This window comes from Phaethon aethereus (genome assembly GCF_964289735.1).
Source record: "Phaethon aethereus genome assembly, chromosome: 2".
Taxonomy (NCBI): Eukaryota; Metazoa; Chordata; class Aves; order Phaethontiformes; family Phaethontidae; genus Phaethon; species Phaethon aethereus.
Window position 1 is genome coordinate 162957165 of NC_138582.1, and position 18129 is coordinate 162975293.

At 40.8% G+C, this 18129-nt stretch overlaps 1 protein-coding gene across 4 annotated transcripts in view; it reads right to left on the minus strand.

Moving 5' to 3' along the window:
- DPP6 (dipeptidyl peptidase like 6) overlaps positions 1-18129 on the minus strand; it is a gene marked incomplete at its 3' end in the record, with an annotated part of 523189 nt that overhangs the window by 46474 nt on the left and 458586 nt on the right. For all 4 annotated transcript variants that reach the window (XM_081996368.1, XM_081996366.1, XM_081996369.1 and 1 more), the window contains 4 exons: positions 11404-11558; positions 10174-10271; positions 5184-5307; positions 4228-4266 (listed from right to left, as the gene is read on the minus strand). In XM_081996368.1, coding sequence (XP_081852494.1) covers positions 4228-4266; positions 5184-5307; positions 10174-10271; positions 11404-11558 — 416 coding nt within the window. The remainder of the gene's footprint in view (positions 1-4227; positions 4267-5183; positions 5308-10173; positions 10272-11403; positions 11559-18129) is intronic.

Genomic DNA, 18129 nt, shown 5'->3' on the forward strand with positions numbered 1-18129 from the left:
ACCCTTCGCCTTTTGGCAAACACTTCATTGAAATCCAACAAAGTGTTAAAAATGTGCATTGACTTTACTGTGACAATGAAGTCACCTCCTCTTTCGGGCATAGGGATAAGAAAGATCTCTTTCCATCCCTTGCCACACTCAGTCCCTGGGGCAATGCTGAGCTTCTTCCTCCATCCCTGTCCCCATGCTCATCTGTGGTTGGGTGCACCAAACCGATGGCCATCTCTGAAGCAAGGGCACCTGCACCAAAATATAGGGTCATCAACTGGAGAGGAGCCCCTGGACTCTTCATTTAAGCACCGACGACTCTGTAGCCAGAAGCTTCTTTGTTAGCTCTAGCAGATGAATTTGGGTATTTGAATTATGGGGCTCTGAGTCCTATTTCTGCTGCATCCTTTGTCTTTAGGGCAATATTAGGTCAGTTACGGGGTTGTTACATGACGAAAGGGCTTTACAGGGTAAGAAAGTCAGTCTTGTTAGTAAGGTTCTCTAAACTCTGTTTTTATTTTGAACATCTCATTTCATACCACCTATTAACTGCATCTAAGAATCGTTACTGGGTTATCGTGCCATCAGGATTAAGGCAAGGGAGTTGCAAAAGAAAAATGGTGTGAGGTTTTCAACATCTCAACCTTTTGACAGAGCAAAACTCTTTACTTTCAGACTGAGGTGATCTGAAAGACTAGTGAAATAGGAGGACTGGAAAGAAAAATGCAACCCAAAGGACTGTTATCAGGGGAGGCCACCCAGCCCATGCAGACAGTTTTGGAGGTTATATGTCTGTAAACAAGTCTGTGGTAACCTCCTGGTCCTGCCATCAGGACATCAATGTCAAAGCCTACAGCCCTTGGTGGTGTCGGAATTGCCCCCTGGTTTATAATTAAATTTGTCCAGGCCACATTCACAATTATATAAATAAACCAATTAAAATGCCAGTAAAATTTATCTCCAGCAGGTGATAATCTCCAGCTCAGAAATTGTCTTATTTCTCCTTTGCTGACTCATTGTCTGTATATGACTGTCACTGGCACTACTGGAAATTGGCTTCTTCACAAAAATTGAAACAAAATTGTTTACAGCTACAGTTACTGTTCTAAAGAATTTGTATATTTGAGCAAAAGTACGAGTAAAGTTCAGTCTGGCTCTTATGCTCAGAAGTGCACAAGCAAGTACACAAATAAAAGTAGTAAAAACTTCCAAAGTCCCTAGGCAATTTTGGGGAACATGTGCCTGTTCTTATTTGTGCAAAAGGTTTGAAAACACTGGCTGTATCACCCGACAAGGAGTGATGGCTACTTTCCAGCAAAACCTGTGTAAATACTGTATATTTCTCATTATACTGTAAGTAATTTATCCTATTTTTTAGCTACACAGACAGTAACAGCAGTATTTCTCTTTGCCTGTGTTGGAGAGAGGCTCTCCAAACATTTTGGACTTGAATAAAATTCATTAATGAATTTAAGCCCAGAAGGGAACACAAGATCATACACTATGACCTTCCATGCACAGACTATTAAATGTCACTGAGTTACCAAACTACTACAACAACAACAACAACAAACTGCAAATTCATGGGTCATATGCCCTATCGCAGATCTTCCAGTGTTTCAGCTGAAAAAAGTCAACCCTATGATCCGTGGAGACTCCCTCATGTCCCTGGTAAGTACCTTCTGATATCCATGTTTTTCTCTCCTTGTCTCCTGCTCCCAGCCTACTGTGAAGTTTGCTCCTATTCCAGGAAGACCACATGCACTTAAATTCACAAGAAAAAGGTAAAGTCCTGTATGCTTTTCGAACCAGGTGTCTGGAGTACTTTGAAGGAGTATTTTAAAGAATGAAGCAAGCAGTTAGATTCCTCTGTCCTAGTGATTTAAAATTGGGGTACTTCTGAAAAGGAGGTCTGGTCAACGAGCATACAGAACAAGTTGGCCAACCAGGCAATGAGCGTCTTCTTCAGGGTGGGCTGAACCATATTCAAGGTCCATTGAACGTGTGACCACACTGCTCACCATACTGGCTGTCTACAGAGGGCAAGTGGGCACCTGGCTCATATGCATATTCCTACATTAAAATGTCTCAAACAGGGAGCCTTCATCCTGAGCTGAGTCACACTCCTGAGCAACTTCAGTAGCTGCTTAATGTACGGTCCATCTCCTCCTTAAAGAGGTTAGGGGACCCACAGTAGCACATAACATTTTCACATCATTCTCATAGTCAGACACATACGCCATGAAAATAACTTCCCACTTATCTAGATTAATGTGTCATAGAGTAAAAGGTAAATACAGAAAATAGAATTATCCTAGTAATAATATATTCAGTCAAAACTAGAATTTTAAGTAATTTTGTGGTCAGAAACACAGGGATTAAAAACATTACAGAGCTCTGTAATTTTTCAGACTCTTACAAAAGCTTTTGAAGGGTTCTATCAAATGTCTCCAAAGTCCACAGCCAATGTTATCTTAGTTTAGTACTGAGATGTCTGACTCATTTGGCTGTAATGATGAACATCATTCTCTAACCTCAAACTAAGTATATGATGTTTGGAGATGCAGTAAAGCAAACTATACTGCCCTGGAGCAGGCCTGCTAGAGACTGACAGATCATTTACTGCAGCTATTCAGGACAAAGCACCGTCTTTTAATGCCTGTCCATGTAGTAAGGACTAAAGAACAACAGCAGTGTAAACACACAAGTTCTACTACACTGCATTAAAGGAGGTCCCAGTAAATAGCAGTGAGAGGATTAAAACTATCCTTAGATGTATAAAATAAATGAATCCCGTGAAGTACTGGGGTTTTTTTTAAGATACAAAATATGTACAGTTTAATTTTCTCTTGACTCGGCTTGTCTTTGAAGCTTTTGTCTTATACTCATCCAACATTGTCCTTATGAATGTAAAGAATACTTCAGCAGCATTTTTACTCTATACCTGAGTATACCAGCAAAAGCTTATTTTAAATGCTTGGAGCACAAAATCTATTTCCTCTGTAAAATAATTTTTTATCTGGATCAGACATAGCCAGTTGCTGTACGACAGCCACTGGAACAGAGGAGATCACTGTTCTTGCTGTGAACTGATGTTCCGCAGTTTCTACAGGTTCTTGGATCCTCTGAACAAGCAAAATGTGAAATGTTTTAAATCTGAACTTGGATAAATATACAAGATCTTTATCTGACATGCTACTCCCTGTCTGGTGTTCACATATCCCATGAAAAACAGTTCAGTGTTGTGGCTGAATTGGTATCAGCAGCTTCTCTCTAAAGAACAGCTTAATCAAATCTGAGATCACTGCACAAACCCACTGCTGGGGAAGTGTTACAAATGATCTTCCAGAGATCTCCATGCTGGACATCCAGAGGTTTTATATAGACATATGTTAAAAAAAAAAAGAAAAAACCCATAAATCAAAACTTCTTGGGAGTTTAAATTTTCTATCTTATTTTCTATTTTTTTTTTTGGCAGGGTTTATTTTTATCTTTCTTTTATTTCATTTGGGGGATGGAAGCACGTAGCCATACAATGTAATAGCATTATGCACAAGTTTCGGTGTCAGAAGAATTATGTGTCACAGTTGTCTGTTAAAACAGCGTATTAAACTGCATCAGGTAGTTCCTCCCCATTCTGTTCTCCATGTAAGCTTTCATTGTTTTAATGAAAACGTTGACACTTTAATGTTATTTTTCACCTTTCTTGCGTGTGCAAATAGCTGCAGAGTCACATAGCTAATTTTGTCAAATTTGGCTTAAATGACTTGAAAGTCCTATCTATCTGCATGATTTTTCCTCTAAATGGACATAGCCATTTTTAATAAAATCATGTTTGATCTTCTGTTTTCAACAGTGGACATTTTTCCTGTCTAGGAGACGAGAAAACAGCCACCGTACTGCTTAAAATCATCCTCAGTCTCAACATATGGTATGAAGCACTACCTCTGAGGCTGACCAGTCTCACACAGATACTGTCAGTGGATGAATTTCCACCAGCATCAGCTTTTCTCCTCTTTTAAATACAAGTAAATAGCCAGGTATGTGGGACCGACCAGAGAAGATGGCATCTTCAAAAAGAAGAACTTGTTTATTACTGGGAAACTGTTTTCTGTAATACAAAACACGACATCCTTCAAGAATCTTTCTCAGGTCTGGAAATCAGTTTTTCACTTTGGGGCAAAAACAAAGGAAAAAAACCCACCAAAAACTTGACTGCAAAGAGAAGATCACTATTACCTGTCTGTGCAGCCAGCCTTCACTTTCATCTTCATGTTTCTAAAACAAAACAAGATCATTAAACTCTGTACTTCACGTGTATTACATTTTACTTATCAGTGCAGGAAGCAGTCGGATGGAATCTGAAGAGTTTTGCAGAAGCACGAAGAAACTGCTTAAATATGTGCTTCAGGAGTATAATCCGGTGACTGCCCTCCTTGTCTTTCCTCTCGGATGAATAAGCATGCACTCAGTCAAGAAAGCATTTTACTCGTGTAGACAAAACACATAAATCCACAAGATATATTATTCCCCAAAGCTCGGTAAGAAGCAAATAAAGGTTGAAATAAAAGTTGTTAAGAAAAGATCTGCGCTGGGCTCTATGCAAAGTATTGCATCGCTTTTTTGAAGGGATAGATATATCAGAATACTTTTCTACTGTGGAAACACCTATTTTAAAAAGATGGCATCTTTTAAAAGATGGCATCTGCTAATACTTACACAGGTTATACCAACAGGCCATTTACGTTAGTATGTCTATAGAAGGTATTAATTGACTAAAATGAAATTGTGGACAGATGAGCATGAGCCATTTTTAATGCCATCTGCCATTATATTTCATGCCATTAAGTATATATAATGCCATTAAACTAGGATGTTGCAAAGATAGTCAGGTTACAGATTGTTGATGCGCGTGTGCTCGCGAATGTATTCCGTTATTTCAAGACAAGTAACCACTCTCTCACACACACGCGCACACACACGGAGTGTGTGCAGGCACATACCCTTCCCGGCTTTTTAGAAGCTGTAAAAAAAAAAACCAAACCATAAATATTGCAAACTTTGTACAGATTCTGTGTCTGCCCCAATAAATGCGTGCCAACTGCCTTGCCGCCAGGTAAGATAACTGAAATACTTTCTCCTTGCGAGGGTTAGGAAAACCGATGGCAAACGCCCATTTGGCTCATCTCTCCTACCTTTGTGCAGACCCCCGTGGTGGCATCGCAGAGCGTCAGGATCGACACGTTCTGGGCCCTGTTCAGCCAGTTTACTGCCACCTTGGTGCTGGTTGCCCATTTCACCATGGTTATGTAGTAGTCCCTGCAAACGCAGACACACAAAACCAATCACAGTGCCGACAGCCTAACGAATTGCCGCGTGGCAGAGCGGTCGGAGGCTGCTGCGGGCAAACGGTCCAGGAGAGATTTCTGCTTATTAAGAATGCTGCATCCCGATGTCTCTAGGCTTCCTTCTGTGTGGATTTCAACCCCTAAAAATGACACTTTTAGGGCTGTACAGGTGTTTTATCTGGCACTTCTGAAAGTCATTTTCAAAGAAGAGACAAATACAGAGATAAAGAATCTTTCAAGCTGTTCCATCTTCCAAGAAGGACTGAAATGCCTGGAGCTACAAATTCATGCACAGGTGGAAAAGAAATTGCGAACAATTCCCATTCTGAGCACACTAACTGGCTGACTCAGACCCGTGGCTGCCAATGGTTGGATTCTTTATGTTTATGAAGAGTTAATGGCCTCCAAATAAGCCTGCTGCACACCAAAATATCCACCAGTGTTGCACTGAAAGGAAAATAGCAAGAAGGATAGAGTTTAGAGAGATGCAGCTGGTTGTCATAAAGACGTGAGCAGAGACGTGACAGTTCGCACTGCCAAAACCGCCGTCCCGCACTCCCTGTACCACCCTCTATTGCTGGACATCTTCAGGTTGTGATAACACTTGGAGTACATCAGCAGTGTGGGCTGCACACTGTAATCAGTATCTTGCCCTAGAAAACATGGGAAAAGGTCTGTGCAATAGTGAGCAGTGGAACCACTTAGGCTGGGCTGGGCTGGAAAACACATGAGCACAGATAAATACACCGATGGTCGCCTTCTCCGAGTCAGCCTGCGGTGGCACTCCCAGATGTCTGCCTCTGCAGCAGTTCAGCGCTTCACCACTTTATCGGTGGGGTAAAACTCTGGCTGAGCTGACAAAGCTGGTGAAGTTGTAATATACTGCTGTGCTATGTGGGCCAAAGCCGTTCTTAAATTATAATATGACTTTTCAGAGCATGCAGTCTATAAAAAATTTATTAGTTCATTTGTTTGCTATAAAATATGTATAAGGAATTGTTGCTCTCATTGGAATTAATGTGCTGTGTCACTGGAGAGTGCTTTGTGTTCTGGCAAGCGCTCCTGCATATACTGAAGAGAAAGGGCAAAAGCAACAAAGGCCTGTTTGTCTAGCAAAATAACAAGTTGGAAATGGATTTTGTAGCTTTTGGTAACATTTAGTGCCCAAATATGGCTGGCAAAAAATAACAGAAGACCTCAACAATTGCATCCAATGCATTGGAAGGAAAGATACTTCCAGGTGAGACAACAGCAATCTGAAAATTCAGTGCCTGAAATAAAATTGCAATTTTACTCTTCTTCAGCAATAGCACAGGCCCTAAGAGAAAAAAAAAATAAAAAGAAAAATTAAACTGTATAACCATATCTTCTTTCTCTCCAAAATTAACTGAGCAAATTCAGTCTCCGCAGAAAAGGAATGTGAATTTACTACATATTGTGGCTCGGAGCATTTTTTCCATAAATCCAATTTAAAGTTTGAAGAACGTATATTCAGTTTTCACATCTCCCTTGCTGTTTTAACACACAAGCCACAGTCCTTTCTCAAGAACTTTTAATTATTATTTTAGGTCAAACGCTATCTTCCCTACCACCCCAGTGATGGGCATGGAGTCTCGATTTCTTTCTGAAGCCTCTCCCAGCCATCAAGCCCACGGATACACCAGCCAGCAGATAACTGCAGATACTTGTGTAGTTATTATTCTAGTCTCAGAGTAGTGTGGAGTCTTTAATTTACTTTACTTCACATCTCTTCTGTAGGACAATCAAGTTTTACGTTTGCCATTTTGCAGAGGAAAATGAGACAATAAGGTGTGATTCATCTCCATTAATTTTAAACATCTGCCGCTCCGGCAGCTGCACTGGATGAGCAGCCAGTGGAGAGAAAAGGGGAGTCAATGCACTTCCTAAGAGCTCTTCGCCTGACCTGTCCCACATTTTCTACGGAGCTGATTTAACGAGAACCTATTTCTTCCCATAGCGTGAAATCCAGACCAGCAGGCCCAACCACTTCATTTGTAGGCATCCACATCAGAGCAGGTAACACTCTCCAAAGGAAAGGAATAACTTGTCTGAGCCCCTTCTGGAAGGGTGCAGTTAGGCTGAGCTTTGCAACGTGTGTCCCCATCCCAGTAACGACGTTGGTGGTTGAGTTTGCAATCATCGGAGGCTGGTTATTGTGCAGCACCCTTGTTTATACCCTAACTTTACTTGACTGCTTTCTGGAGGTATGAATCTAAACTATGAGGTATGAATCTACAATATGAACACTTAAAGGATGGTAACAGTAGTAAAGCCATAAACACCACAAAGAGCAGACAATGATATATTTTGTGGCCGAGCAAGAGGCAGCAGCCCAGACCATGGTCCCCGGGGCACAGACGGCTCCTGCCTCTGGTCCACACTCCAGTTGTCTGAGTTTCTCCATTATTTGTTTGTTCATGACCTATGCGAGGACCAGTGACAGTTTCTGCACTCGGAGGAGATAGCATCTTTGTTTAATTTGCCAGCTAAGGTGCAAATATGACATAAGAAAAAAGTTGGATCACGGTCCAATTCTCACCACCTGCTGATGTTAACACTTGGAGCTACAAAGTTTTTCACCAAAATAAAAAATGCCTTTCAGGCATTTAATGTTAGAATACTTTTTTTTTTTTTTTTTCTTTCTGCAATTCCCCCCTCCACTCTCACTTAATTTCCTTTTTCTCACAGAAAAGTATGACATTTGAGAAAATTTGGCAAAAATGCTCAGAACGAAAGATTTTACAAAAGGAAAAAATATAAAAATCCTACATTTCCCCCTCAAATATATTTCACCATCAACAGATTTTCTGCTTTTTTACACTGAAAAATACCCCAGTTTTGTGGAAAATTTCTGACTTCCTTTAATTCTGAAAGAAGACAGACCCTGGCATATCTCCACTTTATGCTCAGCTTTCTTAATTGTACTAAACCACTTTGCTCCAGATAAAAAGAACACCAAGAAGTACCGCTCTGTCCATATAACATCTGCATGAACAGATCAAACACATTGAAATGCTTCAGATAGGACCGCTCTGCTTGAAGATCCTTAGCACCAGCTTCCCCTCCTCCTCCTAACGCACTCTGGGGTACATCCCTCTTGTCTTTTTTAATGAAATGTAATCACAGTAATCCTCTCATTTCAGAAAACATATGCATAATGGAAATGCACCCCTATTGCTCTAGCAGCACTAGTTATATCATGCCCTAGGGATGGAAATTGCCACGGTTTTGATGAACTATACAGAGACTAATTAATTATGATATATTTTGCATCGTTTTAAAATATTGATTGCAACCAAATAACCACATAGGACAAATTTATTAACAACACTTGGATCTTGCAGTCTGAAGTTATTACTATAATTAAAATGTTTCCGAGTCTCTGTTTACAGAGTATGCTAGTGACAGAAAAATGATATTGTCCAGGAGCTGCAGTTCTGATCCTGTGACTGGGATACTGTGATCCTGAATTGCTGCCTGCTGCGTACAGACCTGAAGTTGTATTTTTGAAAGACAAGTGCATTTATGCCCATTTCGTTTGGTCACAAGTCATACACCTTTTGTGGCATAAATGGATCTGGAGCATTTTAGAATTTTTAGAATTATTCAGTGAAAGCACGTTCTGAGGCTGACACCAGTTTTCCTAGCAAAGAAAGGCAACTCCCACCATAAATAATCCCACTGGTTTAATATCCTCTCATCAGATGACTACACAGCCTACCCACAGGCCCTATATATTTACCAGGCGTAATAAAGATCACCTCTGCAGCCCCCCTTGCCCTCCAAGCTGCCCTGTTTCATTAGCTCTGTGCTCTACCTCTGCCTTTATTGGCACTGGAGTTACAGATCCAGCAATCTAATTTAGCGATTAGTAGAAAAAGGTGAGCATGAGCGTCGGTTGGACGCTCCTACACGGACCAGTGATGTGCCTGGGAAGGGTAATCTTGCGGCATTACATCTGGAGGGGTCACTATGGATACTGTAGGTGTAGAAGCAGAGTCTGATTTCTCTTGGCCTGCTATAAAGCTATTTCAAGTTTAAACCAAAGTTGATGAAATCTGGATTTGGATTCTAATCTCCGAGCTTTGCAGGGGGGAGTGCCATGCATTACCTAAAGCTGTTTCTGTCTTGAACAACGTGATCTTCCTTTCAGCTCTTCACAGAACCATAAACATCGCTTAAGATTTGACCACACGCTGAAGTCTGAGCCAAACTTCTAAACTCCTGCTGGATGCAGACTTATGCACTTAATTAGAAATGCCAACTAGTGTCTAAGTAGTTGGCTGAATTGCAGGCCAACTTCTAAAACACGCTTGCCCTAAAAAAAGCACAGAGCTTTCCTTTCTATTTTTAATGAAGATTGGGCAATATATTTGCAGAATGTCCACCTGGTTTCATTCCTGTGTTCATGTCATGAAGCAGTGAGCTTGTGTTTGCTGTATTACAGGGCTGCCATGTTTCTGCTTCATGGTCTTTCATACAGGCTCTAGACAGTATCCCCTTTACAATGCCAGCCGTTACACAGTGTAATGAATGTGTTATGGATTTTGGGACATTCTGCCAAGTTGTCTAAAAATAAGCTTACAGAGAAGTTAGTCTGGGCCACAGCGATTTCAAGTAAAAAATGAATAATGTTCTATAAAAATACATGTAAGAAGAAAAATAATTTGAAAAATTTTAAACATATTTACACAAAATGAAACTCCTTGATATTGGCAGAGAAAGGCACTGTAAAATGATCTTAAAAAAAGTCAGGGACTGATGTAAATCCCTGACAGAAACAGGGTTCAGCATCCCAGGGCAAGAAAGGACTTACCTCATTCTCTGGTCGTCTGGGGGAGTCATTTCCAGGTCATGGGTAGGTCCGTTCAGACCAATCACATGCAAAGAAATAGTCGGATTTTCCATTCCAGCCTGGATTTTAAAATAAGAATAAATTACCATATCTTATACAACACAGAGTGGTTTTGAATTATCACTTTATAAACCCCAGGGATTATAAAATGCATTCCCATTGTATGAGGCTATGGACTGGACTGCTGCAGTCGTTCACAGGAGAACTGCATTTGTAGTGATGTGGCACAGAGGTATGGAGGGGTCGGAAGGCACAACCAAGGGGTAATTTTACTTAGGACACCTCTAGCCTTGGTAAAAGATGCTCCTTTTCATGGTGACTAGAAATACTGATATTTCACGTGTCTTCTCGTAAAAGGTTGTCTGAGAGGATGATGGTAGACACAGTAAAACACCGAGTCATTTTGTATCGTAGGAAAGGGCATCCCCTGCTGAATCACCGTCGCTTCCCACAAAACCTGCATATACATGGATAACTCTCCTGTTAAATTATGGTTCCATTTGGACCAACAAGTGAAGTCTTAGGTAATCAGTGCATGAAGCGAGACACCCAGAAGAAATGACTGCAGCACAGTAGACTTTGGTACTGTCTCAGAGCAGAAAATTACAGCCATAACAGCAGCAGTGTGTCGATACTGGCAGAGCGCGGTGTCGGTGCGGTGTAGCCGCTGCAGGACTGCTGTACAGGTCTCTGCGATCAAGGAGAGATTGGTTCTGAAGTCTGTTCTGTCCCTCACTGTGTTCTTTGTCATGCTCAGGAGCAACACGTTTCCAAACTATCTCCTCTGACGTTAGGCCATCCTACATATTCTACGGAAGCCCAAATACTACGTTTTCCTTCTATATAAAAGCAAATGTATCTAAATGTAGTAGTGTTGGCTTCCAAACTCTCAGACACCTGTCTAGCATGGAAGCAAAATTGCTTTCATCTGGTTACAAAGCAAGAATTTTTAATTTTTATTTTAATTATATTTAGAATGAATGACTAATACTCGAATCAGAAAACTGCAATTTTACAAATGCAGCTAAAGGGTAATGACGATCACATTCACTGGGGAAGAGCTGATCTTCCCTTAGATCTGTTTAGTTTCATTCCTTACCAATGTGCACTATTCTACAGCCTCCTGTCTGAGCCTACTGGACAAAAACATTTTTTTGATACAACAAGACTGCTTGTTTTATTTTCCCTTACCTTTGGATAATGGTACATTTTAACAGTAGGGTAAAGGCTGCCCGTGTATACTGGGATCTCCATGGTGGGGACTCTGGAGGCATTGATTGTTGCATATGCTAGCCTGGTCCCATCAGGAGACCACCAATGCGCAATATGAGTCTTCAAGATCTCTTCTATTAAAAAAAAAAAAAGGAGAGGACAGAGGAAAAGGCTAGTAGATGTAAATTACTAGTTAGCAATAAATGAAACAGCGTAGATATGAAAACCCCGGTCTAATCACAGCACAGGAAGATGCCACAGGAATATAAATTAAAAACACTCATTAAATTATGCCATATGCACAAATGAACACAATTGAGAACAATTACTCTGAATATACAGATTATTAAGAATAATTATCTTGTTCAAGAAACATCAAATTATTCATATTAGTGCACATATTCATGAGAGCATAAAAGGCCCTGCTGCTCCTACTATGTGTCGTGTAGATGGATACGTGACTGCATACACATGCACGTGTTGGCAGAGCTGGGGTTCCTACCTGCCCCATGGCGACATACCCGAGGCTCCCTCGGGGTCAACGGAGAACTGCGACGGAGGTTTAGTTCTCCAGAAAGAGCTCACAAAGTCATACCAGACACATGTCAATGGATTCAAACTGCGTTCATAAGTAGATATAGGCGCTTCAGCTACAGTTTAAATCTTCCTAACTTCTGGTGCCGGTTGGGAATAAACAAAAATAACAATTTTCTAGAAGTTATGCGGTGCTGGAACTTTGTAGCACTTTACAAGATACCAGGCTTTAGAGTCGGTGGCTTGGATTCCATCCTGACTCTTATCCCTATTTCATTTTTTAAATCACTTTTTCAAAGCCATAGTCCATAAATAGCCAGGGTCAGAGACTGATCCTTTTTACCACTGAATTTGGGGATTCCAGATTTTTTGGTGATTTGAATGTGGTTGGTAGTGGAAAGGTACTCAGAAAGGTGCCAGCACAAACATTTCAGAGTGCAAGTATGTAAGGAGAAAACAAGATTGCCTTCATAAGAAATTATTTTGAAGATTGGCAGAACATAATTCTCATTAAACACAAATTCAAAGAACTTTTAATTTCTAATACTGTTTCTTATAATTTAATATCCTTCATTGTAAAGATGACTTCAGCTTATAGATATCCAGAAAAGCTATAAAATTCGCTCTTTGTCCAAAGTGTCTCCAGTTACTGACATTTGGAAGACACTAACGTGGCTTTTTAAACCTCCCATTTTGCAAAAGGCAATAATGTAATCCATTTTCATTAAGAGGCTTAATATCACATGAGTCATTCTTATTTAAACCGTAGCACAAGGGCTTGCATATGCTGTACAGATTGATGGGCAGGAAGACAGGTCCTATTACTTTAATGTGTGAATAAGGATTAAAAAGGCTGCAGAGTGCTTCTAAGCCTGTACCATTAAAGTCCAGCTACACAAGTCCAAGCAGCTCCAACATCTGCTGTTATCACTGGTCACTGTAAAAACAAATGAGGATTTTCAGAGTTCAGACCCACTATGTTTGTACAACACCCTGTGATGACCCCTTGATCCAACCAAAATGTACTCAGCACTGGTGAGGCTGCACCTCGAATCCTGTGTTCAGTTTTGGGCCCCTCACTACAAGAAGGACATTGAGGTGCTGGAGTGTGTCCAGAGAAGGGCAACGAAGCTGGTGAGGGGTCTGGAGCACAAGTCTAATGAGGAGCGGCTGAGGGAACTGAGGTTGTTCAGTCTGGAGAAGAGGAGGCTGAGGGGAGACCTCGTCGCTCTCTACAACTACCTGAAAGGGGGTTGTGGTGACGAGGGTGTTGGTCTCTTCTCCCAACTAGTGATAGGACGAGAGGAAATGGCCTCAAGTTGCGCCAGAGGAGGCTTAGATTGGATATTAGGAAAAATTTCTTTACTGAGAGAGTGGTCAGGCATTGGAACAGGTTGCCCAGGGAGGTGGGGAGTCACCATCACTGGAAGTATTCAAAAAATGTGTGGACATGGCACTTTGGGACATGTTTTAGTGGGCATGGTGGTGTTGGGTTGATGGTTGGACTTGATGATCTTAAAGGTCTTTTCCAACCTTAACAATTCTGTGATTCTGTGTCTCTCTGGTCTGAAGAGTAGAAACTCACCAAAAACTGTTCTATTTCTTTTTTTAAAATCTTGAATGAGTGATCCTTGGAGAACAGACAGACAATTATATCATAGATCAATTATAATCATAGATCACACAAACACCTTTGTTACTCCAGACTTGCATATAGCTGGAGATAAAACTCAAGGAAGCATTAGAAAGGGTGCAAGGGAAAACCACCCTTGACAGTTACAGTTTCTACAAATAACAGATTAATACTTCAAGGCGACATCAAAGTGAGGTTTCAGAAAGATGTCTAGGAAGTTGCAAATATTACATAGGAAAGCACATCTCTGGCAAATTTACTTTGCTGCATTGTCCCACCGGTTGTGTGCACGTTTAAAAGATCCTGCTTTTGACTTTTATATTTGTTGCTCATTAAAGAGACAATTAAGACTATAAAGGAAAAGGAGTAAAAATGGTTGGCAGATGAATACTTGACATTTTAACATTAATTAGGAATGACTTTATTCAGCAAACATTTTCTCCAGGATCTCATACTTAATGAAGCAGTTCTGCTGAAGGTCACATGCAAGAAAGGTTTCAGTGCAGGTTTTGTAGTCCTCTGTTAATGAGATTTAATTGTGTGAACCTTTGCTTTGAAAAAAAGCCAGGACCTTGCCATTATTAGAGAGATCAGTTAGTTTTAGGAAACCAGAGAACATTCTTATGAAATATAAAATGCATAAATACCACAAAGTTTCAGCTGAAAGTAAAACGCAATTTGCAGACTATTTGTTCTTGGGGATACTTTATTCTTTGCGCTTGCATTTACCACATGCTCAGAAAATCAGCTGCATTCAATACTCCTGGGTCTTTCTAAAGTCAGTTCAGAACCCACTTCACATATATAAGAAAGCAGATTCTCTTTAAACTCCAAGGCCCCACTCCACATATACCTCCTAGCTAAGAGTACAAAGTGATAATTGATCAAAACTTTTGCTCTCTTCCTCAAGGATTGCAGTTTCTGGGTCCTACATGACGTAGGGATGCTGTGAGCGAGCTGTGGAGATTCCTCACAGTCAGTTGCTGGTGTCTCTGTGCTGCTTCTTTCTCCACAGCTTCGCTTGCCAGCCATCACACTGGGGCATGCAAACCCCCAAAATCACGAGAATGAAGTGTGCAGTTGCCTTAACTGAACAAGGACTGTTCAGACTTGGTGGCTGGGTTCAAGCACAGTGTCTCAGGCAAGTCAATGCTTATTCCACATTACCACATTCAATATCGAACCTCTCTGAAACAGTTGGATGACCTTGGTTATAAATATTGACTCTTTGGGGATGCATTAGCCAGCTGGTAATCCAGTGAAATGTTTATGCTGAAGGACTGTTACAGTATGTGTATTTTAATCCCTCTTCTAACTGAATAAGACTCAACTGAATGATCGTTTCAAAGCTGTGTGAAACAAATTCTAAGTTAACAGACCCTCAGGAGGAGCATTTGAAATCCTACGTCAGAGTATATTCAGTGACAACTGGGTATATATCCACTTTAGAGACTTCAATATCACTGGATGAGAAAAGAAACTGAAGGCAATAACAGAGGTGTGATGAGTCTTCCCTGAGCTGAACTAAAGGTTGCCGCATTCAGTGCATTACATAGGTGGTAGTCTTTGGAATCAAGACCTGAACAGCATCCAGAGTGAATCAGGCTGTCCTCAGCAGAAATGCCATCTCTTCAGAAGAACGTATTTCCTGATAGATGCTTTCCTGCTCACCGTCAGGAAGCAGAGAGGAGAAGTCCCTTGCTGTGATTCTCAGCTGCCAAGTAACAAGACATGATGAATCTGGGTTTGAAAGTAGCATTTGGCCATGACACCATAAGGGCAATCCCTTAGATGGGCTGCACAGTGGGTCAGAAATTGGATGGACATTTCTACTAGGTGTGTTATCCAAAACTAGCCCACCACATGTACAAAAGGAAATGAAGCATCTGCTTGTTTCAAACTTTGAGTTAATGCCAGCAGTAATTGCAAGAGCAATAAAATGGGAGAGTTGCATCTTACTCTAGGTAACAAAATTCTCAAGGAATCATAGGAAATAGGGCTGGAAGAGATTTAAAAAAATGATCTGGCTCCTTCCTCCATGGACAGTAATCTATGTCAATCTTGTAAGAATCTTCACAAGTGGATTTTGATATTCCTTCTGACACATGTATAGCACCTTTAGCAGAGGTTTTACCATAGAAATCAAACACTTTTAATCGTCATGTCCACCTCTATCTAAGCACTGAACAGTCCCACTGAAGTGCATGCAGACCTCTGCCTTTCCTTAGAGAGTCAATGCAGGGGAAAGCAGCAGGGCTTTATCTTCTGCAACCTCAGTGGCAACCAGCAGATTCTGTATAAAACCTGTTGTACGAACCACATTTGGAAATCCACACCGATGGTTGTGAAACAGAATCTGCCATTGTGGTATTTCTAGACATCTCCATGATAACTCCACTTCCCAGGCTTGTGCAGATTTCTAGACCGGCAGAGCTTCTCTTTCTTAGTAAGTACATGTAAACACCATGGCCCTGGGGGTGTCTTCATGCACTTCTAAAAATCTAACTAGTTCTGCAGCCTTTGTCCATCCTCAGTCATAGTTGTGAATCATGCCTTTCTGCTGAAGGTGGCAAAGTTCTGGCTTGCTGTTTGGGAAAGGATGAAGCCTTCACCAATGACTGACTGAGAAATCCGTTGGGAGCTTAGAGGTTTCTTTAAATTTTTGAATTCACCACAAATAACTTGTCATTTTCAAATGTGAGTTAACAGAAACAGAGACCTGCAAAAGAAGACGAGGCTGCTCGGGCAGACCAGTCCTCTGACAGGTACCATTGCAACCCCTTTCTATCACTTCCAAAAAAAAAAAAAAAAAAAAAGAATATGATGCCAGGAGGAAAAACTAAGAAAAAGGAATAAAGGAACAATTTAAATAATATTCAAATGAAAAAATATATTTGTTTTTCTGTCATCACAGTCAACAGAGCATATAGCTATATGAGCTGTATAACTCACCCACCGAGGCTATATATATTACAAGCATCGACACCTCTGCTCCCATGTACAATGAAAAGAGCTGAAGACACCACCCTGACCAGCCACTTTCCTTTGGCCACCCGCAGGCTTCTGCTCTGTGCAAGGCAGGACCCCACCACTCCACAACCATCCTCCAGATGTGCCATGCCCACGTGTTCACATTGCCACCCCTCGTCGGCAGCGCGGTGGCAATCATACCCACAGAGCCTCGCTGGCAGTGGCACATAACGCCCTTCTACAGGAGCAAGCAAGTCAGTGAAAGGCTGGTCCTAAGAGCTTTTCAGTCTTTAACTGCTAACATCTTCTAATAAGAAGGGCCATGAAAAATATTGCAATGAATGCAAAGAAACTAACCTTTTCTCTTCCAAGAAAAAATGACTCATAGTTCCATATTGCAGTTAAACAAGAGATCTTCTGGAGATCTTCTGGTGTGTCCACCCTCCAATGGCAAAGCCCCTTGTATTATATGGGTGAGCTGCAGTTAACAACTGCAGTGTCATTAACTTCAAAAAAGTAACTTCCATTTATAATAGCGGAGGAGGTGTCCTTGGCGACCGAGCGGAAAGTTTTTTTTAACTGCATCTAGCGAAGTAGAGGCTTTCTGCATCTCAGGAGGTCAAAATAAGGGTGTAATGGGTAGAGGCACTTAGGAGGCTTTACCTATTAAATAAATCATTTTCTTTTATACAATCAGATTTCTCCTCTTGTTCCAGACATTGCATTTTCTTCTTCAGTAGGAAATCAAAGCAATATTATTAATGTTGTGCCCACAGAAGACAAAGATGGAAAATAAATAGTTTGATTGTCCTGAGTAGATATAGATACACGCACACAGACACACGCAAGCGTATCTAGTTTTCTGTCAATAGACCCATTAATTTCAGAATATTTTAGTTTTTACACAAAGAATTATGCAAGATTTTGTCTGACAGAGGGAGCTTTTCCTTCTATGTTATTTATTGTCGATGCGGTAAAGTGCAGCAATTCCAGGAAGAATAACGAATGGTTTTGTTTGTGATGTATTGTAGATGATGCTCAGATTATTAAGTATTTGGTGTGCTAAAGACATTTTCCTGTTTTATTAAAACTGTTAATAAAACCGAATTTTAAACAAAATGAAATTAAAGACTACCATAAAGGCCACGGCTTAGAAAGAAAGCTCAAAAGAATTTGTCAGTAGGAGGCATCAAAAGAACGTAAGAGGAAGAGAGATCAGAGAACAGAAAGGGGGTCTAGGAAAGGAGAAAACAAAGACTTCTGAGATAGTGAAAGCCCAAGGGTTCTCATAGAAACATTAAATAAATATAAATGCTTACTTGACAGCTGCCATCTGTTTTAAAATCAATTACTAGATCATCTGAAACCACCAACCACATGTCCAAATTGATCACTATTGTATAGTTTGAAAGCAAGTATTTTTACCTGGTTCGGGAAAACACATTGCTCATATCAGCCTTCACTGGCACGTGTTTCAGGGATGGCTTTAGAAGACCACCGTGCCATCTTTCATACATACGCAAGCAAAGTTTTCTCTCGGTTACTGTAATGTAGATCTATACCAACTT